Consider the following 22,627-nt stretch of genomic DNA (forward strand, 5'->3'; position numbering starts at 1 on the left):
ACAGAGTTTTTTGAGTTCCCTGGGCTGCAGTGTTTTTGCTTTGTGCGGCGTGCGTTCATCAGTATTTGGGTAAAACGTCTAAAACCAGTTGGAGATAAACCACGGCCTGTTCAGAAATGGAGAAGTAGAAACCACTTGTACGTGTCTCAGTTGTGGTTCAGTTGTGAATGTAGCATCTTTTATACAACTCCTTTAAAGTCGCCGTACTGCCGGTACTACTTGTGTTCTGCCGGTACTACTTGTATTCTCTGATTAAAACTGCAAACCCCTGCAGGTGAATTGATAAATATCTTGACTTCAGACATCAATTTACTCACATAAATGTAAGAAAAATATAAATTGCCTTTTGAAAACTTGTAACATGTCTAATATTTAGGACGTCCAAATCTGAAAAAGGCATAGAGCTAGGTTTAAATAGTTTTATTTTGTTGAGAGGATATACTAGTATACATACCGAGAGGATTTTGGATATCGTCTTTAGTATGAGAGTAAATTAGATCTTATAGGCCATAGGCTGTAGCCTGTATCGTTCAAGTTCGCTACACCTGTCACAAGACTAAAAAATGACTTCAAATATAAAATTATCATTGTACCATTAGCTCATGACCAAAAGTTCTCCACTCGCATCGCGCCAGTTTTTTTACGGCGATAACTCAAATGCGGAACTATATTCTCAGCCTGATAGCGCAATATCCCTACGCCTGAATCATTCCGCCTCTGAATCAGCCAATCAGGGGAGAGATTACTACAACAACATCAAACATGGCTGCTCCCGTGGAGCGGCATGTTGTCACTCGAGCCGATAGAAAGTGCTATGAAAATATGGATTACACCTGCATCACACACATTTCATCGGTAGAAAAAGAGCAAACACAGCCACAGACTGTTGTCCGCTGGAGGAAGCTGTTGTCCTCTGGAGGAAGCTGATGACTTGTGCTCGGAAGTGAATAGAAATCGATGGAATAGACCGCGCGTTAGCGGCAGCTGTTTGTGTACACGATGACGACTTCGCCAAACAAAACTATCCTACGTCTTCTGTGGCTTCTTCGGACGGAAATCTTTCTTATTTTCTGGAGAGTAACAAGCCAGGCTTTCACCCTACATGCTATAGACGTTTCACCCTACATGCTATAGACGTTTCACCCTACATGCTATAGACATTTCACCCTACATGCTATAGACGTTTCACCCTACATGCTATAGACGTTTCACCCTACATGCTATAGACGTTTCACCCTACATGCTATAGACGTTTCACCCTACATGCTATAGACGTTTCACCCTACATGCTATAGACGTTTCACCCTACATGCTATAGACATTTCACCCTACATGCTATAGACGTTTCACCCTACATGCTATAGACGTTTCACCCTACATGCTATAGACGTTTCACCCTACATGCTATAGACGTTTCACCCTACATGCTATAGACGTTTCACCCTACATGCTATAGACGTTTCACCCTACATGCTATAGACGTTTCACCCTACATGCTATAGACGTTTCACCCTACATGCTATAGACGTTTCACCCTACATGCTATAGACGTTTCACCCTACATGCTATAGACGTTTCACCCTACATGCTATAGACGTTTCACCCTACATGCTATAGACGTTTCACCCTACATGCTATAGACGTTTCACCCTACATGCTATAGACGTTTCACCCTACATGCTATAGACGTTTCACCCTACATGCTATAGACGTTTCACCCTACATGCTATAGACATTTCACCCTACATGCTATAGACGTTTCACCCTACATGCTATAGACGTTTCATTGACAAGAAACGAATTACTAGTGCTGAAAAGCTTGCGGCAATACAGTCGGTCTGTGGGCAGCATGGCGAGGGTGAGAAGGTGAATCTACCACATCAACTCTGCCACCTTCTCCCAAACGACTGAGATCTACCACAGATGTAAAGACAAAATCATCTAAAAAGTCAAGCGTACTTCCTGCAGTTTGCATCATTTGCAGAAGGTTGATCGCTGTATCAAAGAGGCTCACAAGACAAAGAAAGATAAATTGGTCGAAGCTGAAACTTTAACTGCTGGTGAGTAGATTATATATTGATTCTTGCATGTGTGTTTTCTCTTGCTCGTGGTAAATAGGACTAATCACAGTGAAATAAGTTGGCCAAAATATATATAGATAAGATAAGATAAGATATTCCTTTATTGTCCCACATTGGGAAATTTCATTGATGCAACGCGGGTAGATCCAGATGTAGATACAGAAGAAAAGAACAGATCACTATAGGAATATGTGCCTAGTTTATTACATGTAGGTGTAATGTATGTAAGACTGTATGATGAGAACTTTTGCGATTGTTTACTGATTGTGCTCACCCTTGATTGAAATTCTTTTACTTCTCCTTTACTAGGAAGTTTGGTCAAAGCAGCTGAATCAAGAGCAGATGAATCCATCCTGATGTGTACCAGAGGTAAAGATTGTGTTGCCATTGAAGGCACCTCTATCACAAGAGGTGTTACAAAGAATAGCTTTCTGACAAAGAAGACAAGTGATGAAAGGTAACATTTTGGTAATCAAATAAAATATATATATATATATATTTCCATATATTTAGATAAATTCATCATTTCATTGAAAATTATTGTAATGACTACACGATAATTTTAAAGACGTTTGAAGCAAATTTCTGTTTGTAGTGAGCTAGTATATTTCTGACCAATCACTGCATTTCCTTGCTTTATACAGGTGACCTAAAGTCTGGGAGTACGGCGATGCATATACAGCATTCTGTGACACTGTCATCCGGACACAACTGATTGAAAACCAGGAAATCCTCAGAATGAAGATGCTCTTGTCCCTGTTCCAGAAATTCATCAAAAAACACCCAGGTCATGGAAGTTACCGGTAATTAAATTATTCTTATTGTTTATGAAAGAAAACAATAGAATATCAGATAAACCTCACAGCTATGTTTATTCATGAAATTTCATTCAAGATCAAACCAATCCTGTTAGCTACAGGAGTCTACATATTTCCATTCATTTTATTTATTTATACAGGGAAAACCCAATGAGAAAAGTGGTTACCCTGTTAAAACACAACACAAAATAAACAGCAAACATAGGATACTAAAACACAAATAAAATAATTCTAAAACACAAATAAAATAGTAATCTATCAATACTGAATTTCTATTCCTTCTCTAATTTTTACAGATCCGATCTTCTGAAGAAGAGATTACAGCGAGACTTCCCACAGCTGAATTTCCACAAACCACCAAGAAGAAACCTGAGTGAAATGGTTTCCACGGAGACTACAGGACTTCTCCACCAGGATTTTTCAACTGAAACTGATATGTCAGTTTCTGAGATGTCATGTAGTGATGGAGAATTGGTGCCAGAAAGTGGTAAAGATGCAGCACTGCGAGAGCTCTCAAGGACAGTTTACAGTGTAGGTGTATCACTGAAACAAGCGGTCAAGAGTGCCCCTAGTATGGATGAAACAAGCGGTCAAGAGTGCCCCTAGTATCACTGAAACAAGCGGTCAAGAGTGCCCCTAGTATGGATGAAACAAGCGGTCAAGAGTGCCCCTAGTATGGATGAAACAAGCGGTCAAGAGTGCCCCTAGTATGGATGAAACAAGCGGTCAAGAGTGCCCCTAGTATGGATGAAACAAGCGGTCAAGAGTGCCCCTAGTATGGATGAAATAAGCGGTCAAGAGTGCCCCTAGTATGGATGAAACAAGCGGTCAAAAGTGCCCCTAGTATGGATGAAACAAGCGGTCAAGAGTGCCCCTAGTATGGATGAAATAAGCGGTCAAGAGTGCCCCTAGTATGGATGTAAATCTGCCTCCTACACAAGAGGATCTAAATGTTTCCTCTGCCCGAAAGATTGTGCCAATTGTACTTTATAACTTACTAGCTTGGTGTGTAGGTGCTAGTGATAAATTGACATTGTCTAACATGGTAATGTATCCGAGGAGGTTGATCTTTGTTTACTGTCAATTTGCCAAGATATATATTTGTCCTCAAAAGGTAAAACTCAAACCAGTGTTGTACTTACACATTTTGACATCAATCATACTTATATCATTCCTCTGTTTGTATGTATATCCTATTCTGCAGAAAGTTTGCCTTACACTAGATCGAAAGATACACATGTCAATTAGCCTGTTTATCACGATGTAAATACTGCTTTTATGATTGTAATTATTTGTTCATATTGAAAATACTTTACATAAAATTATATCCGTTCTATAGAATAAAACTTTTACCAATAGCCTATGTTTTCTTTCTTCAAATGGGCAACTGGTGTTGAAAGGGTTAAAATACTAATTTTAGATTATGTTTTTATAGTGTAGTATGAATCAAGACTAGATAATTTGTAATTGTTGAAGCATTCAGTTGAATACTAAATGTGGAGTAAGAGTTTTCAAGTGCGTAACGATAACATGCAAAATTGTTAAAACTGTTTAACTTACGTTTGCTCTTAAACTAAAGCACCCAGAGTCTCACCACTTTACATCCTCCAAGAAAGTAGTTATGTCTCTGAGAATCTGAATTTCTGAAGTAATCAATCAAAGAATGAAAAAAATAAGAAGGTATGAAGATGGGTGTACACCCCAATTTGTCACATATTTGGGTAAACTGGCAACTTCGACACCTATTTTCTCAAATACTGGCAGAAATCATGCGGAGAACTTTTTCCCCCAGCTCAAGTATATCTTTGAGATTGGAAAACCACTTTTGAAAAGTAGTCTTGATGTGGTGGAGCGAAATTCATTTTCTAGCCACATTCTGAGTTACAGCCTATGGCCTATTACTGAAACTTGGTGTACGATTAAAAATGTTCGTTTTTGGAGTTAAAACTTCAATAAATCTTGCTTGGAATTAAGATATCAACGAATCCTTCAATACGATCTGTCCAACTACTTTAAGGTCCGATCTCTACGTCTCACTTGAAGTTACTTTGTCCCTTTAATAAATCCGTAGCTAGAAGTGGATTAAACATAACAATAAACCGCCTTTCGACGCAGATTGAACTTGTATATTATGTTCAGAGTGCAAACGGAGAAAACATTGCCTCTAGTGTCTCGCCTTGAATGACAGACTTGCTGTTTTAACGTGTTTGAAACGTTTCCAAAGGGCCCTGTTCACGTCCCGACCGGTTGTCTACTGTCTGGACTGGAGTCGTCGGCGTCGTTCGCGGTCAGGAGTTTGGCGTTGGCTCCGGACGTCGTCATCCAGGGACATCGCGTGGCGCTGGGGGAACTCAAGCTGAACGTTTACACTGTGTTCGGAGCATACGACGATTTAGAGGTGAAACAAACGTGGAGACTAGTTTAGTTGGTTGGTAATACGAAAAATAATGGATGTTTCCTCACAGGTTTTCCTTGACGACAGCAGTGCCTCGTTCCTAAACCAAAACTGGAACGTCTTCTTCAACCGAACAGGAACACAGTAGGTCACTAATAAGATGGAACGCGGCGCTAAAACGACTTGACTACTAAATCAAGTGGCAGTAAACATGGATGACGACCACGTTTTTAATTAAGTGAGTCAACCTTTTGTTTATTTTAAGGACAAATCGTGACATTGTGGAAAGAGGACATTTTGAGGCACACTTTGGTAGTTACAAAATAACGGCCCCCCTAATGACAAAGTATAACAAAAGTATCAGCCATGAAGAATGAAAAACATGCAGAAAGGTCCTAAACTATGCACAGTCAACAGTGAATTAAAACGTATGGTATCGATAACAGTGACGCTAGAACAATGTTTTTGGTCAATCATAATTTAGATTCATAATTCAGTAAAGCACGCTGTGTCTCCGTTTAGACCGACTGAAAGGCCAGCAGGAGGTTTAGTAAAAGTGGGCAGGACTCTGTGGAGGAGTGTCGTGGCGTCCTTGATCAGGCTGAAGAAGGAGAGGGTCCCAGCTTGGTGGTCCAAGTAAACCCCGATTTTAGCCTCCACAACCACCGGAGCTGGAATAGCTTCTTGGCCCTTCTCACCTCCACCTCCCAGTAAGAGCGGCCGATCGTAGCTTGTGTTCATCCCCTGTGTGCCCATGACCTGAGGCCAGGACAGGAATCGGTCTGGATGGCGTGGGTACTGAAGGGGTGTACCCACAAATGTCACTCTCTTGTTTTCCTCTGACAGGGTTTGGGTCCATTGCGATCAGTTGTCTGAAACGTAACAACCCTTCCCTGGTGTTGGGCTCAGAAGAGGCACTGGGACCGGCTTTGGCAGTTTCATGTTTGTGCGAAAACGCTCAGCATTTTCTCTTTTAATCTAATCACATATTTGACCTTGGTAAAGAAACTGAGTTCATAATCGCGGACAGGGTCGGACTGTGTCTCTGGGAGTCTGGACGCTGAAGCATGATACAGCAGCAGAAAGCGGTTGTGCTTCTGTGTGCTGGACATGTCCTCTAGGCAAAGCAGCTGTTTTCTACATTATTTAACATAATCTATACTTCCACCCCCAGGAGGAGTTATCCCACCTGACCCCAAGGCAAGCTTGTATTTTTTTCTTGTCAGACAGAAAAGGAAAATGAATGCTGGGGAGATGCTGTGGGTTTTAGTGAGAGTTCTTGCTACATTCTCCTAAATGAGCTGGATTTTAACATTCCTAAACTCAGATTTTTGTCATGTTTGTAAAAATAGCACTGATTGCGAGATCCCACATCTACTATTATATTATATTGTTTATGTATATATTTGTACATTTGTGTTTTGTGCAGCCCTAATCCATTCCTACGTTTCTTGTGTGTGTCAGGCCGGAGGAGCTGTGGTGTCACGGCGAGCGGCGCTGTCTGCTCGGGGCTCGGCTGTTCCCGGTCCTCCGCCCCGGGGCAGGTGTGGCCGGGCTGGACGGGGGCGTGTCCTGGCTGCTCGGGGGCGGAGCCGGCGGACTTCAGAGCTGGAGAGACGCCTGGAGGCTGTCGCTGAAGGAAGTGCTGTCAGTCACCCATCAGGAGGCGGAGCTGCGCTGGAGGGAGGAGCTGCTGTTCCTGTCGGGGCGGCAGAGAGTGAGGGATGCCCTGATTGGTCGGAGCGACGCGTGTCTGCTGCCTTGTTTCAGAGCCGCAGTGATGGGAGGACAGCAGGGGGCGCTTTTAGAGACGCTGGACAACAGTAAGTTGGGAAAGTCCAAAGATTTATCATTTCGGGCGGCGCCATTAATTGTGCCCCTCCTTCTGCTTGTATCATGTGACCGATCTCAACATCAAATACGTTTTACGCAGCCAATATATTTTAGTGGCAAGACGTTTTTGACTTAAGTGAAGGGAAAAGGGAACTGGAAATGTCAAAACAACGCAAGTGCAGAAAAAGTGAGTGGGTGGAATAAGCTGAATTAAAACGCTCGTTAAAGTCTTGTTTGTTATTGATCTACAATGAGATGAGAATGAGGCTTTTAGACCTGTAGTCGATTTAATTGGTCGATGGCGTCTCAAGCCAGCTGCACAATAGGAGGATTTTTAAATAGTCTGCGATATTAATAATAGCACAACGTTTGAAATGGAAAGATTTGTTACTGGCGGAGGAAAGTGGACCGTGTAAGGGAAAGAAATACACGCGCATGAGCCGCCTGGAGGTCACTACGGAGCCTAGCACTGTCTGGAAGCTCTGATTGCCTGCAGTAAACGCAAGTTGTTGGAAGGTCAAATCATAATATCGGTTATTGTCCGCGACAGAAAGACAAATATCGGGTGTCAGTATTGCCTCAAAACGTGATGAGATGTAGAGGTCTTACAGCCAATCCTCTGTCAGTAAAAGCGTGCAGTTTGGAGTGTTACATTTACAACCTTTAACCTCAAAAAATAAAACGTTTTTCAGTTGCCAGCGGCCGCAGGGCAGCGTTGAACCCACAGAGCCCCGGGTCAGATCTGGGGGTGTCGGCGCGGTGTCTGTCCTGTATCGCTGACGTGCTGGTGGTAATGGCCGGAGGAAAGGGCGGGCTGAGGAGCGGCCCGGCTGCAAACGAGGCCTGGAGGTCTGCGTACGCCCTGCTGGAGGAGGGCGACCTGAGCGGGGGCGTCCGGGCTTTGGGCGAGCAGAGAGAGAAGTGGCTCTGCAGGTAGAGAAGACCTTTACTTTACAGCTACATCTCAAGTCTGTAAAAGTACTTTATTCACATTTTTAAGGCACGTTCTCCACTTTAAAACAGGTTTTTTTGAACACTCTGCTCCTGGTTCCTACTCTACAGAGAGAGGGGGAGGGGCCACTTTATTAGATATCAAATTATATAAACTTTATATAAATGTATTGTTGACACAGCTGTCTGCCATAAGCTCTCGCTCTCTCACAGGAGAACCAGGATAAATGATGATTAAAGGTGATTCTAAAGTCTGAAATGTTATTATTTTATGTTACTATTTTAGTTTACTTTACTGAGTTTGGTTTGATTTGAGCTCGTCAAGACTTCAACTCGTGAGTCTTTGAGAGACAATGAGTTGCTCTGTCTTTACGCCCTCCCCCGACGCAGGGATCATGTGAGAGAGAAGAAAGAATATACATTATATATTTACAGGACTCACAGAAACCCATTTGAGCGACATTGAACATCAAAAAACTAACCAGATTTTGTGATGGAAAGTGGTGCTGTTCATCGTGCAGGGTAAACACAGGAGGGGAGCTGCATTTCAAACCAAATGGCTTTTGAACTCAGTTTTGAATGTGGGGATAAGGAGGGCAGATATGTACTGGTTTATTTTCTTGTGTAAAAGACGAAAATCAGATAAAGCTCCACATAAAAGAGAATAAATGACTACTTTACAGTAAACTTTGACCCGTCCTCTGTTTTGAAACTCCCTCTGTAAAGAAAGGAGAGGAGGAACTGAGGGAGATATAAACTTTACATTAAGTGATACCCTCGTACTAACTTATTTCGTAGCTGTATCCTGTTCTTATCTTGACTAATACTGTGATGTTTTATATGTAAATGTTTTTAAACTGCTGGCTGCGCTACAATTGCCCCTTGGGGATCAAATAAAGAACTCTATATGTATCTATTTATCTGATAAGGTTTTGTTGATACAGCACACACTGGCTCTGACTGTTTCCCCGCCACAGTCTCATCCGGACCCGACAATAGTGCGAGGGTTAAAACAAATCATTCACCTCCCGCTTTTAAAGAGGAAGTGGCAAAGGGTCAGGGTTTTTCTCACCTCAGATGAACATTTACATCTCTCACAACAATACTCTCACATGTAAAGTGACTGGTCGAAAGTGTACAACTCAAATCTGAGCCTAAACTGTTGTCATTTGCTGCCTCTGTGTTTAATCCCGTCGTCCAGGAAAGTTCCATAGCCAAAAAAAATGTCATTGTCAACTAGACCGAAGTGTTTTAAGAGTGAAGACGTTGTGCTACTCATTTGCTTGGTCATCGTAATGTTTGATCGGTTTTATTATCGTCACATACTTTCTGAGCGTAATGGTCTCATCGCTGCCCCTACAGGCCGGATTTGTTGGTGCGGGCCGCTCGCCACTACGAAGGGGCGGGGCAGGTGTTGCTTCGTCAGGCTGTGATGTCATCCCAGAGGTTCATTTCCATTGGACGAGGGCCGCTGCCGCCCCTCGAGGAGTGGCAGGAGGTGCACTGTCCGGCCAGACTCGACCTGGCAGGTGAGTCTGAGGCCTTTTCGCCTGACAAGGGTCAGGGAAATGCACCGGTCAAATTTGAATATTATTTGGATTAGTTGAGTTGTCAAATTGTCAAATGATTTCTTCTTTTTAAATTCATTGTCAGCCAAATAAAGGTTCAAAAATGCAGACGGAAGGCTTCTAGATCGAAAATATTAATGAATGAAGTGTTTTATTGCTGAAAATCAAAAGTGGTTTATTCCTTTCATGCGACATTTTGAATACTTTGTATATAAAGTATTTTCATATGTGTTTTAGAGTCTGAATAATCCAGGCAATGATTATGCATAAATAAGGATGTCATGTATTCTTGAAAGCCCTACTCTTAAAGTGTCAGTAATAATATATTTACTTTTCATGGAGGAGGGCGTGGTACTGACCAGTGGTACTGCAAACAAAGAGCTTTTGTTTACACAGTTGTGTAAGAAATGACAGTAGCATATTTCTCAGTTTTTTAACAGAGTTCAGTGTGAGACGGGGGTTTAGCCATCATCTTCCGCTTATCAGGGTCGGGTTTCAGGGACAAAGGTCTAGGAACCTTTGTTCCTCCAGTGTGTCATGGGCAGGGGCCTCTTCCCTAGGAGGGACAAGGAGACGGTCGCACAGCAGGAGCATCAGATTCAGACCTGCAGCCATGTTGTACTGAGAGGCAGCAGCCTTAAACACTTAAACAATATTAAAACTAAATCGTCCTAAATGTTTGTAGTTTTTGTAGTTATGTAGTGATAAATAATATAAAAAGAGTATCACAATCGAGTTCTTTCATAAAGTTTTATTTGCTTTATCTGGCTGTTTGATTGTCTGCTCCGATTAGCCGAGTGGTGAGTTTTGTGGGTGTGAGCCGTGCTGAAACACCCAGTGTGAGCCCTCCTGAAACACCCAGTAGTAATCTGCAACCCCCGGTAAAAGAAGATGCCTCCTGCAGAGAGCTTTGCCCCCAAGACCCGACCCTGATAAGCAGAAGAAGATGGATGGAAACCATATGGCACAAGCAAACCCCCAAGATACGCTACCGTTCACTTGCTTCTTAAACAACAGTGTCAACAAAAGCTTTTAGTTTATTTACACAACCTTGTAAGAAAAAAAGATTAGATTAGATTATCCTTATCATTATGTTTTTTTCATATCTTGATACAGTTAATGCGAAAATAAAATTGACTAAACCTAAGCTCCAAATCAGGTGTGATACACCAAGACAGAACTAAAACTGTTCTAATTCCATTATTTCCTTGGAACACAACTGGGATTTAACTAGTTTTAGACCAGGACTAAACCAGGTCCAAACCAGGTCCTAACCTCAGTCGTGGTGTGTTTAACAGGAGGCTGGAGTGACACTCCTCCGATCGCATTCGAACACGGCGGCTCTGTCACCAACGTCGCTGTGAAAATCGACGGGCGTCGTCCCATTGGCGCTCGAGCCCGTCGCATCAAAGAACCTCACCTCCTATTGGTCAGTCACTCCGGGGGGCGGGACAGCGGCGTTTCCACGGAGACGCTGTGTGAGAGTCTGGAGAATCTGAAGGATTATTGCCAACCACATGCACCGGGTACGAAACGAAAGCCGCGTTGAACTCATGGTGTTTGGATTGTATACAGTCTCCTTTAGATATTGCATCCACTTACTGCAATTTGGTTCGGGCATTTTTGCAAAGAAATGATGTTGTTTATGAAATACAGCTAATTCAATCATGAGAACAGTAAACTGCAGTTGTATTCGAAGCGTTTCACTCACGGGACGTCACTGTGCTGTAGCAAATCTCTTCTGTTATAATACTACATCAAAAATACTGCGTCTCATTTAAAATCAAAAGCCACGACGCATGAAAAATACCACCTCGACAGTAGGAAATGTGACTTTAACGTGTAAAGATCCTGGTGCAGTGATTTCTCCACTGTAAGGCAGCACAAACAGGGTCTTTTGGGATGTTACAGAATAACAATAAGGTTATTTTTTACATAATAATCGCAGGGATGAAGAGTACGTTACACTTGTATGATTACACTGATGAAAAGGGAGTATAACACGGCATGATCTTATAATAATGAACACACACATACACAAACATATAGATACCTACAAAGCCATTCACATATGGAGTTGGGTAATTACAGATGATACGACTCATCCTCCCCCCTGCGCCTCCCCCCGGGCCTCCTCTTTTACCCCTCTTTTATTGTCCCAACACTTTAAATGTTTAAATTAGTGCATTCGAGAGGCTGAGTATTTACAGTATTTGCAACCCATTTTTGCATGTTTACAGTGTGGTTCTATCCATCTGCAGGCGAGTACACCTTTTCCCAAGATGTTCAAGTCTAAACAAGAGCAAACCTGAGTGACTCTGAGACATTCTCCCAAAGAAAATAGGCGTAAAATGTGTGATTAAAATCTACGTGAACATCTTGAAAGTCGCACATTCTGCCAATAATTTTCCAATTTTCACTCGATAACAGTTACATTTCCAATACATTTTGACCCTGTCCAGCTCAAAACCTCCACCTCCGCTCCTGTCCAAGTCTATTCATGCTTAAATGTATTGAAAACGGTGCAGTTTTGACTTTCTGTTCTTCCTTGCCGTCTGCTCAGGTGCTTTGCTGAAGGCCGTGTGCGTCTGCAGTGGCGTGGCGTCTCTGTCCTCCCATGATGCTTTGGGGCCACAGCTGATGCAGCTTTGGGGAGGAGGCATCGAGCTGCACAGCTGGTCCTCTCTCCCCACCGGCTCCGGACTCGGTAGGAAACGCATCATAAACACTGCGTAGCTGAGACTTAAACTGTGGCCGTTCTGTAGAAGATATTGTCCCCGTAGATACGTTTATCGTCTTAATTTGAGCCGGGATCTTGGTCAAAGCACCTTCTAGCTCAGGTTTTAGCCTTAGGTGGTCGTACTGGTGCTCAGGACTTAAAGAAGGACCCCAGGGAAGATAGCTAATGGGGATCCACAATGAACAGTAAACAATGGGACCTTTGCCAAGACAAAAAAAACAAGATAAAGAGCTGGATTCAAGCTCGAGGTTTCTTTAAATCTGCTTTGCCCATGAACACAAATGAGACGCAGAGAACAGAATTTGAACTGCCAATCGTCCTAGCAAAAGAGGACCTGTTTTAACGTTTAAAATAATTAAAGAGACTCGGCTTCAGTTCTCGCTTCTTTAGTCTTGGTTCAGACCCGTTTTAGTCCCTCGCGACGACCAATAAACAGGGCAGAACTCGGCAGAACTCCGTGAACCCATAACCGCTAAACCTTATCTAAACTCACCGTCTGGATCCCAAGGAAACGATATAACGCCGCAGAAGAAACGCAGGTCTCTGTTTGACGGCTGTTGTCTTGTAGGGACCAGCAGCATCCTGGCGGGGGCGCTGTTGGCGGCGGTGTACAGGTGCACCGGTCGGACCTACGACACGGACTCCCTGATCCACAACGTCCTGTACCTGGAGCAGATCCTCACCACAGGTCTGTCCCCAGGAAGTTTTATGTGCGAATCAAAGGTGAAAAAAATAAATAAAAACGTATCGATTGTTTTTGGCGGATTTGCTGTGTATGCGCAATATAGAAAATCAAGTGTATAATCTGTAAAAATACTTCTTAATACAGCAAGCCCACCTTGCATTGGTTCCAACTTTATGGTCTCTATAGCGTTCATCCATCTCAATTTCTGATGGGATTATATTGTCTTCTACTACTACTTCAGGCCTCTAAAGTCGCCGTCGTTACTTGGTATTCTACGGTTAAATGTCTGCATTTTGTTCCACTCCCTCGTTTCGTTTCTGTTCTGCAGGCGGCGGTTGGCAGGACCAGGTTGGGGGTTTGGTGGGCGGCGTTAAAGTGGGCCGCTCCGCCGCACAGCTCCCCCTGCAGGTCAGAGTGCAGAGGCTCAGTCTGTCAGACGACTTCCTGGCTTCTCTGGAACAGCACCTCCTGCTGGTGTACACCGGAAAGACACGCCTCGCTCGCAACTTACTGCAGGTTTATTCACAGTTTATGGCTTCGACAATATGAACAAATTTACTCAAGTTTAGGATTACTGCTAGTTTATGTTAATTACACATTTGGATTGTGTTTGTATGTCATTGGAAGAATTATCAAGCGCTCCCGTTTCAAGATTCTCTGTTTAATCCACCGTCAATCTCACTGTACATTTTTGAATAGTATAAAACGTCTCAGTCGGGCTGGTTTGTAGTACTGTGATAGTCCTGGTTTAGTTCTGATCACTGCATCAAAATTGGGACTAAACTCTAAACTAAACCTGGACGAGATCTGGATTTTAAAAATAAGTCTAAAAGGACTAAAATGGGCTCAATTTAGGTGCAAATTAGTGTGAACATGCACTAATTCCTGGTTTAGAAACTGTTTATGCCATTGCTTCAAATAAATCAGGAGAATCCCAGTAAATCCTTTTTAAAATTAAAGATTGTTTTAGTTACAAGGCAAAAATAGCAGACTGACCTTGAGTAGTAGTTCGTTTGAGTCGAATAAGGAACATTATAGATACAAACAGTAAAACGTTATTGCAATATAAAAAGAATTAGACAAACGTCCACCACTTGTGCAAAGAACAGATGCACACAACAAATAACGAGATCCAAAATATATTGTTCCATTAGAAAAGTGGATTAAAGTAATGATTGTGACAGGCTGATGAATGTATTGTGTTTAGAAGACTGCTCGTGTGTTTTTAATCGCTGTATTCATTATTTCCTGTGCGTGGTTCAGGATGTGGTGCGGAGCTGGTACAGTCGTCTGCCTCAGATGGTCCAGAACGCGCAGCAGCTGGTGGCCAACGCCGAAGAGTGCGCCGAGGCCTGTTCAGAGGGTGACCGCCAAAAGAAGCACGACGCGTCCCCTTCTAAAGTCCTTTTGCCTTTGTAATAGTGACCGTGTCGTCTCTTTCTCTCTCTCTCCACACAAGGCTCGCTCGCTGGCCTGGGTGCGTGTCTGGAGCGCTCGTGGCGGCAGAAGAAGCTGATGGCGCCGGGCTGCGAACCCGCCTGCGTGCGGCTCATGATGGAGGCGCTGAGGCCGCTGGTGCTCGGGCAGAGTCTGGCCGGAGCGGGCGGAGGCGGCTTCCTCTACGTCCTGACCAAACTGCCCCGACAGAGGGAGGAGGTCGTCGGCAGGCTCAACAGTGCGCCGGTATGTGGCGGGGGGGGTGAAGGTCGCATGGGTGGGAGCTGCGCTTAAAAGGTGGCAACGGGAAGAGGAAATTGTCGAATAATTACGCTTCAAAAAGAGGTTCCTTAGTAAGCCATTTATAAAGGTGTTAATAAGCACTTTATTCTTTTTTGATGCCGTCTTCTACACATGGCTAAATATATTATACAGGACAGTTGAAGGGATTTAAGATAAGAAAATAGATTTGTTTTTTAAAAACATTACTAGAAATATTGTAAATTGTAAACGGTAAATTTCTTTCAAACGTTTTTACAATTTTCAGATTTTTACTTTATTTGTTGTATTTATACCTGTTGTACATATGAATTATAGTTTCACACCAATCGAGCAGGTATTTGTGGAGAAAACGTTGAAAAATCTGTAGAAAAGATGACAGGAAGTGACATCACACCAGGGACATTCATTCTAGTCAAAAGTTTATGCAGAATTTACACAAGGAAACAACTTTTTTGACCCTGTAAACAAAATAACAATTCAACTAAATAAAGTCGCTCTCATATATTCTTATTCGTCAAATAAAAAGATTGTGACATTAGATTAGTGTTCGCTGGGTAATTTCCTAGTGTGATGTCATCGATTACAAACAGGAAGTGAAGTGTGCTATTCGTTGATAAAATGTGTATAATTTCTAGCTAAATTCTAAATATATTCATCTTAATTGCATTTTAGTTCAACAAGTGTCCCAGCTGTCAGAGGCACTTTAACAATTCTTCATTGTTGTGTTGACTGGAGCCGCACTGACGCAATGTGTTTCAGGGCCTGGGAGATTTCAGCGTTCACACAGTGGAAGTGGACACGGAGGGAATCACCGTGGTGACGTGAGCGACAGACGGTGGTCAACAAGCACTTTAAAAGAAAATAATAATAATCAAGTAAAGGGAATCATGAGCCAGAGCCAGTTTGTGCCCCCTTGTGGTTGGAGTTACAACAACACCCTCAGTGACGCGTGTGAAATGCGTCGCAACATGGACAAATGGGGCTAAATCAACTTATATTTTTGATTTTGTGTGCCTTAATTCTCTTTTCTTTGGGTGCTTTTGCTTCTTCATTTTTTATTTTCACATTGTTTGTTCTCTCTAGTCTTGTTTTTGTTGTTTTGTTTAAAATGTTGAAAGATGAGAAAAAGAAGAAAACAACAAATGGGTTAGTTATTAGGAATAAATGATTTAAGAAAATTAACAGCACTGTTTCTGTACGACACCTTTGATTTTTTTGTTTTTATCCAGTTCGAAATGAAAATGTGAACATGACGGGGTGAATTAATGTTTAAAATTTAAGGGATATATGCTACTAAACTAATAACTAATTAAAATACTTGGCAAGTTTGTAGGACTCAATACTTTGTTTTCATTGTATTATTTAACTGCACAATTTCTGTAAAATAATGATTAATCTTTCCGTCCAAATACTACAACTTTGTGCCATAAGTGCAATAGAGAAGTTCAGTGATTCAGTTTTCGTCGACTTATTGTGACACTATGAAACAATGCATTTATCTTTAATTCCAAAGACAGAACTAATGTTAAAATATCTAAATTTTGTACTTGAATTTGTACTCATGATGAAAGACTGTTGCCGAATGTGAATAAACAGACTGCGCTCGTTTTGAATCTGCACATTACTAGACTTTATTACAAAATGGCGGTTCGATAGAGACAATATTTTAACAATGCATCAGAAATGTGCTAAAATGTGTCTGTAAATGTCTTGTTTGTAGTTCAAGAGTCAAATGGGCCACAAAATGAATCACATAAGACAGAAATATCACTTTATATTCTTTATATTCTACATTTCCATCTCTTTTTTTTGATAATTTTTAATTGTTTACTTTATAGACAAGATCCTGTTAAATGCATTATAACTTTAGTTTGCCGTCTCTCGTCTTACTACTTGAATGAAAACACATTAACCTTTCTCAGTTATTTAACAAGTCTTTGTTTGGTCCTTTTTTCATACAAATATTGCATTAAAACTCAATCCGACTGGAGAAAACGCCCTCATTTCCCGGCGACCGTGGACAGCTGGTCCCGGATCCGCCCGAGTCCGTCCAACATCGTGTCCAGAGACTCTCGACTGAGCTCCACAGTCACCGTGGAGACCGCCTCGTCGCCACGGCAACACGAGTCCTCCATCTGGGGAAAATGCACATAAACTTACTGGCTACTTTAAGTCTGTACGAAAGGTTCTCCTGTTTATTGTAATTATGACTTAGTTTGGCGGGACAGAACCTGCGGTACAATATTTATCATAGTTCTACTTCGGTTAAGTTGCAGTTTGTGAAGAATGTTTTGAAAAATAAGAGACAGGAAGTAGAGCCAAGTCCTGAAACACTTAACTGACGCACTTTTCTGGCCGTTTAAATAATCATGTTAGGTGTTATTTGGTATTATTGTGTGTCAAACTAACCGTTATGGATTTTGGCTCTTGTTTACAGTCTGGTTGCTTGGTAACAGTTGTGGAATTACCTACTGCCCATGTCCAACCAGGAAGTACAATTACAGACTTTACAAAAATGGTCAGCCCGGGAAAATAGGCAAGATGTTTAGTGAAATCTGAAATAGTTGTATTTTCTACGTTTTAGTAAATTGTGTGGTCTGGCCTGTCATACAGACTTTAAAGAAGAATTATATAATGCTTTTTCTGCCACTTTCTAAGAGACTATAACCTACTCAGATGAGGATTTTACATTTTAATCATTGTAAACAATAATACTGACCTAAAACAACTTATTTTTTAGAAACGTGAGCAGCAGTAACGTGATTTCATTATTTCGCGTTCTCGTTATTTATATCGTGGAAATATTGAGACCTTTTTTCTAACAGTTTGCGCCTGAAATCTTTGGAATAATCCCGAGTAAGTGCGGAGTCGTGTTTTGGAGAGACAACGGACATTTTCCCAAGCCTCATATGAAGAAGAATATCAAATAAATCAAAAGCACGGTTCATAAAATCACTCTAAACACAGCTCAAAATGCAAAATGACGAGGGGGAAACTAATACAACACGCATTAACGCTCGTAAAGGTTCATTTAGCACTTGGACGCTGACAAAACTCATGAAACCGTTTTGTAAAAGTGTGTGGCGGTCAGACCTGGAGCTGCAGGAGGCACGTGGGGACGGCCATTCGACTGACGGACTCAGAGCTGGTCACGAGGTCCACTCTCCAGCCCATCTCCTTCAGCTGCGGCAGCGAAACTGAGCGACACATAAGCAATTATTATTACGGTGACTCAACCGGACCGATGCTCATCCAAGTTTCTACTCACTCTGATTACTGAGGGCTTCTGTTCTCCAGGTTGGACTGAAACAAAAAACAAAACACATTTTATCATCATCATTATCTGTTTTAAGTGGAGGATAATAAGGTTTTCAGTTTGCGTTCTCCCCGTCGCCACTAGATGGCATCAGAAGACTGCTTTGTTTAATGCGACTACCAGAAGTATAATAGTAAAAAGTACTGTACTGTACTAGTCAACTTTTTAGGAATATGAAGTCATTTTTACAGAGGATGCTTTTTATTTTTACTTCACTTCATTTCAGAGCATGTATCTCTACTTTCTACTCCACTACATTTACGAACTGGACTGAAAAGGAAAAGTATATTTTCTTTTAGAACTGCTGAAATGGCTGAGTGGTTTGTTTTTTAGAACATTTATGGAGACATAGTGCCTGCATTTTTTTTTAAAGTTCCCTTTGAACAAACAAAACTAGGCTTTAAAGAGAAAATAACCTGGAAAGTTGACTATAATGACTAAAAATCAACAGAATTCCTTATCAAGAATGATGTAAATGTGATGTTTTAAAAGTTTTACTTTTTACTCTCACAGTACATTTTTAAAGGAGTACTTTAATACTTTTATTTAAGTAGATTTTACAATGTGATACCTTTACTTGTCTCTATAACTTTATAGAACAAAATGGATTACTTCATCCACCGCTGTAAAGAGCACAGATAAAGGAGCAAAAAACTACTCAAGTAAAAGTACAAGTAGCATATAAAAAATCTACTTTTACTACTACTACCACGGTAAAGGTTTTGACGTAGCCATTTGAAAATGTTCTTAAAGAGTAAAGTATGTGTTTTGCGGGTTTTGAGAACTATTAAAGTGTTAAAAGTGGCAATTTTTATGAACAAAAATTGTGCTGAATCGAATCCATTCATTAATCAATTTATCTAGTGAAACGTTTCATGTACATTTACTGAGGCTTTCACTCAAAAAACGTCATGCAGGACGTCACCTTGAATGTGCTAAAAAAAGAGAGAAATAACTTGTTGTGGAAAAAACAATTATCAAGAAATAAGTAACACAATAGAACAGAGTTGTCTTATCTCACATGACCCACATCACACGGAAAGTTACTGGCTCTGAATCAAATGGAAGGTAGAACAAAAGAACAGAGGAAGTTGATTCATTTAAATCCTGACTGGCCTTTATGCAAACAGACCCCCGGAGTTTCAGTCTTTGATCAAAAGAATCACAGCACAGACATGTAATTATCAGTTATATGCTAACTGTTGGCTCCAGGTTCAAACTGGAGATGTAAAGTCTATAATTATATAATAATGTCACAAAGAATAAGGACCAAATGATATTTTTCCATAAGAACCCCAAAAAGGAGTAGAAAATGAAAGTACTTCACATAAACATTTCAATACTATACTTAGCTTTTGTACTTTACGACTTTCCTTTCAACATTGCTGTATCTAAATCACACAACTTCAAACTAGTAGTAACAAGTAGTAGAAGTAAGACATACTGTAGGAAACACTGCTCTTGTGTGACTGTTTCTCTGTTTGTGTTTGTAACGTGAGCAGAGGAGGAGAGTCTCTTCACGGACCTGTTTTCCAGCAAGATCTTGGTGACGAGGTTTTTGAGGCTGGAGTGAAACGACTCGGGGAAAAGTGCCAGGATCCGCTCTGGCGACGTGAGATTGTGGAAGACGACGTGTCGAGAGAGAGTGTGAAGCGACTCGACCAACTGCAGGAGGACAAACACGGAGGAAAAGTGAGAAAAGAATACAGAAAGGCTCAAAAAGGGGATATTTGAACTTGTTTATGAGTATTTCAAAGATAAGATAAGATAAGATAAGATAATCCTTTATTGTCCCAAATGGGGAAATTTCATTCAAGCAACATTATCTGACGGGGGAGTAAGAAAAGCAAGTAAAATAGACAATAAACAAATGCATTACAACAGAAAACCCCTCAGTAATGAAATACACTGATAAAAACTCCTTGAATTAAGTTTGAATATTTTGAAAACTAGTCATTTAAACACTTTCAATCCATCTAAAACGACATATTTGACAAAATGACCGCTGCAGAAGAGCAAAAACACACAGAAGCGTCACTTAACCAGGACTAAACCAGGACTAAACCACCTCTGATACTGAAATGCAAGTACTTTCGACCGTTTTTGTCATTTCTTGTAGCACATTAAAGCTGTCCAAAGCAAGTTTTCTGACTCGTCTCTCAGGAGAATGAAAATAATCACTCTGCCGGGAATGTTCTGCATTATGGTATCTACTTAAATCTTTCATTCATTCAAGTACAATTGTTTTAATTGCCCAAAAGTCCTTGGTTTGGTGAAGTCCCTTGTATTTTTTTCTGTAGCTGTTAGAAATAACCGAAAGAATCGCAAATGAATAATATACAAGAGGTTTCGACTGGTGCCAACCACAGTTAGGAGCTGTCGAAGCGTCTTTCAAAGCGTGTAAACCTTGTGTTGTGTTATTAAAGAGAACAATTAGAATATGAAACTGGCATCTGAGCTAAATCTAGACTGATGTTGTTTTTGGTTCTCATCGCACACTGTGACTACTACACCTCCACATTAGCGTGTCGTCGTGTCGGGCTCGGATAAATTACACAGATGTCGCGAATACTGTATTTTCCGGACAATAAGTCGCACCATTTTTCATAGTTTTGGCCGGGATGCGACTTATACTTATATTTATACTTATATACTTATACTCCGGAGCGACTTATACTTATATTTATACTTATATACTTATACTCCTGAGCGACTTATACTTATATTTATACTTATATACTTATACTCCGGGGCAACTTATACTTATATACTTATACTCCGGAGTGACTTAAATGTGATATTATTTGTTATTTTCATCCTTGCAACCGCATTTCATACTCCAGTGTGACTTATACATGTTTTTTTACTTCTATGATGCATTTTTTGGCTGGTGCGACTTATTCTTATACTAAAAGGGATGAATTAAACAAATTGTGTACGTATTTTATTATGACGTGGGACTTGACTTCCCTGTTCATCTGCGTGTGATGGAACGATGAACGGAGACAGACAAAAGATAATTTGATTTTCAATTTTTTTAATGCGAGTTTGATGCCATTTTGCGCAATATTCAAAAAACGACAACAAATCCGTGGAGAATAGAAGGTTTTGGACCCTCCACCGCTTTAACTTTAAGGACAAACTTTCTCACACATTGATGACGAAGGGTTTAAGGATTCACCGTCAGAACTGTCATGTTTTAACAGCTCATCGGTCGCGTTCAGTTGCATTTTTGGTTACCTGCGCGGCCTGGGCGGAGCTGATGCCGAACTTGGCAGCTGTGTTTTCCGCGAGACGTCGACTTGGACCCCCGTGACTGTGGACGCACACTTCTCTCACTGCATCTTTGGACGGTGCCTTCACGGGACAGAAAAGTAAAGATTAAACAGATTTTTTAGTTAAAGTAGGCAAAGATAGCACATCGAGAATATTGTTTAATGTTGAAAGCGAATCAAAAAAATTGCAAAAAGAGATCACTGAACTAAAACAACTAAAGTGCAGTTAACAAGGGTATAAAGTGATATTCCTGCACTTAAAGAGTTTAATTTTACAGCCACTTTTTGTGTCATACTTGAACTTCAAACACAAAATACTCAGGCACATTTAGGTCATTTCTGATGGTTTGGAATGACTAAATAAAAGAGTAAAACAAAACAAATAAAGAGCTTAGTTTTGTAATATTGCATGAAAAATAATTAGAACATTTAAAGGGTCTAATTGTTAGTTATTGAGGTGGAGGGAAAGTTAGAGTTTGCCTCTCAAACGGATATATTTTGTCCTGATTTATGATTTATATCTCTGTAAACACTGGGTTTATCCACGTGAAACAAAAACACCGGTGCAACGTTCAGGGTCTCCTCCATCAGCACAAATATATATAGTTGAAATGTTTGTTTATTTCAATAATATTCAAGAGTGGTGTCATTTTCAAACCACGATAAAGTTTGCTCTCAGTTGAAACGATGTATTAAAGGCACAAGATTAATATGGCAAATTTAAGAAAACAATAAGTCTATTAACAAAAAAGATGTACTATTTAATTGTGCACCAAACCACCAAAGGATCAGAAAAGGGTTTATTGCACAATCTTGGACGTGTCTGACAGTGGCGTTTTCTGATTCTCATTATTTTCAATGTGTGGCATGATTTAAATGAAATAAACAAATAAAATGAACTGTGTAAAACAAAAAAAAACGTGTTATGATGATATTTTTCGTGCCTTTTTTCTTCTTTATTGTCTTGTCAGCTTTAAGTCTGTGGGCTCGTAGCTTCATTTACATTTTTCACAAGGCATTTGTTGTTTTTCTTTGTATGAACATTGCAAAACTATCAAATAAGTTCATACAAAATACCTTTAGAAGAAGCTGCAAGTTGGAGAAATCTTCAGCGGAGACAGCGGCGGCCATGTTGGACGTGACATGTGACCAGTTTCCCCAAATCACGTGACTAAACAACGCGCTAGAGTTCACGGGAAATTGAGTCTCAATTCAAACTTGCCTGGAACTCATCTCGTCTGCCCCT

At 40.9% G+C, this 22,627-nt stretch overlaps 2 protein-coding genes and 1 long non-coding RNA gene across 3 annotated transcripts in view; 2 read left to right on the forward strand and 1 right to left on the reverse strand.

Annotated features, from left to right (window-relative positions):
• Nucleotides 1–15,806, forward strand: part of fcsk (fucose kinase) — a 34,938-nt gene extending 19,132 nt beyond the window's left edge. Inside the window, exons 12-23 of the mRNA XM_072435229.1 lie at nucleotides 5,124–5,297; nucleotides 5,365–5,438; nucleotides 6,759–7,117; nucleotides 7,820–8,060; nucleotides 9,441–9,607; nucleotides 10,945–11,172; nucleotides 12,210–12,353; nucleotides 12,955–13,074; nucleotides 13,400–13,587; nucleotides 14,335–14,434; nucleotides 14,531–14,754; nucleotides 15,550–15,806. Coding sequence (XP_072291330.1) covers nucleotides 5,124–5,297; nucleotides 5,365–5,438; nucleotides 6,759–7,117; nucleotides 7,820–8,060; nucleotides 9,441–9,607; nucleotides 10,945–11,172; nucleotides 12,210–12,353; nucleotides 12,955–13,074; nucleotides 13,400–13,587; nucleotides 14,335–14,434; nucleotides 14,531–14,754; nucleotides 15,550–15,615 — 2,085 coding nt within the window. The 3' untranslated portion in view covers nucleotides 15,616–15,806. The remainder of the gene's footprint in view (nucleotides 1–5,123; nucleotides 5,298–5,364; nucleotides 5,439–6,758; nucleotides 7,118–7,819; nucleotides 8,061–9,440; nucleotides 9,608–10,944; nucleotides 11,173–12,209; nucleotides 12,354–12,954; nucleotides 13,075–13,399; nucleotides 13,588–14,334; nucleotides 14,435–14,530; nucleotides 14,755–15,549) is intronic.
• LOC140349033 (uncharacterized) lies at nucleotides 1,786–3,381 on the forward strand. The gene is made up of 4 exons (XR_011924515.1): nucleotides 1,786–2,060; nucleotides 2,391–2,538; nucleotides 2,726–2,884; nucleotides 3,196–3,381. It is a non-coding gene; the product is annotated as an uncharacterized lncRNA (long non-coding RNA).
• Nucleotides 15,807–16,602: 796 nt separating the features above from the next.
• On the reverse strand, nucleotides 16,603–22,529 carry commd9 (COMM domain containing 9). Its single transcript, XM_072435039.1, has 6 exons — nucleotides 22,459–22,529; nucleotides 21,347–21,463; nucleotides 19,632–19,771; nucleotides 18,059–18,093; nucleotides 17,884–17,987; nucleotides 16,603–16,925 (listed from the first exon to the last, which is right to left on the reverse strand). Exons 1-6 carry the CDS (start codon nucleotides 22,510–22,512, stop codon nucleotides 16,791–16,793), a joined length of 585 nt encoding a protein of 194 aa, XP_072291140.1. The 5' UTR covers nucleotides 22,513–22,529; the 3' UTR covers nucleotides 16,603–16,790.
• Between the last annotated feature and the right edge of the window lie 98 nt (nucleotides 22,530–22,627).

This window comes from Eucyclogobius newberryi, unplaced genomic scaffold, assembly GCF_026437365.1.
Source record: "Eucyclogobius newberryi isolate DKJ021-1_F unplaced genomic scaffold, fEucNew1.0.hap1 SCAF_7, whole genome shotgun sequence".
Lineage (NCBI taxonomy): Eukaryota > Metazoa > Chordata > Actinopteri > Gobiiformes > Gobiidae > Eucyclogobius > Eucyclogobius newberryi.

Excerpts from the sequence above, each read along its gene's own strand:
- commd9 (XM_072435039.1), bottom strand. The coding sequence starts at position 22,512 with ATGGCCGCCGCTGTCTCCGCTGAAGATTTCTCCAACTTGCAGCTTCTT. Across the intron at positions 19,772-21,346 it reads GCTCCGCCCAGGCCGCGCAG|TTGGTCGAGTCGCTTCACAC; the intron begins GTAACCAAAAAT and ends GTCCTCCTGCAG. Across the intron at positions 16,926-17,883 it reads CGTGCCTCCTGCAGCTCCAG|ATGGAGGACTCGTGTTGCCG; the intron begins GTCTGACCGCCA and ends CATTTTCCCCAG.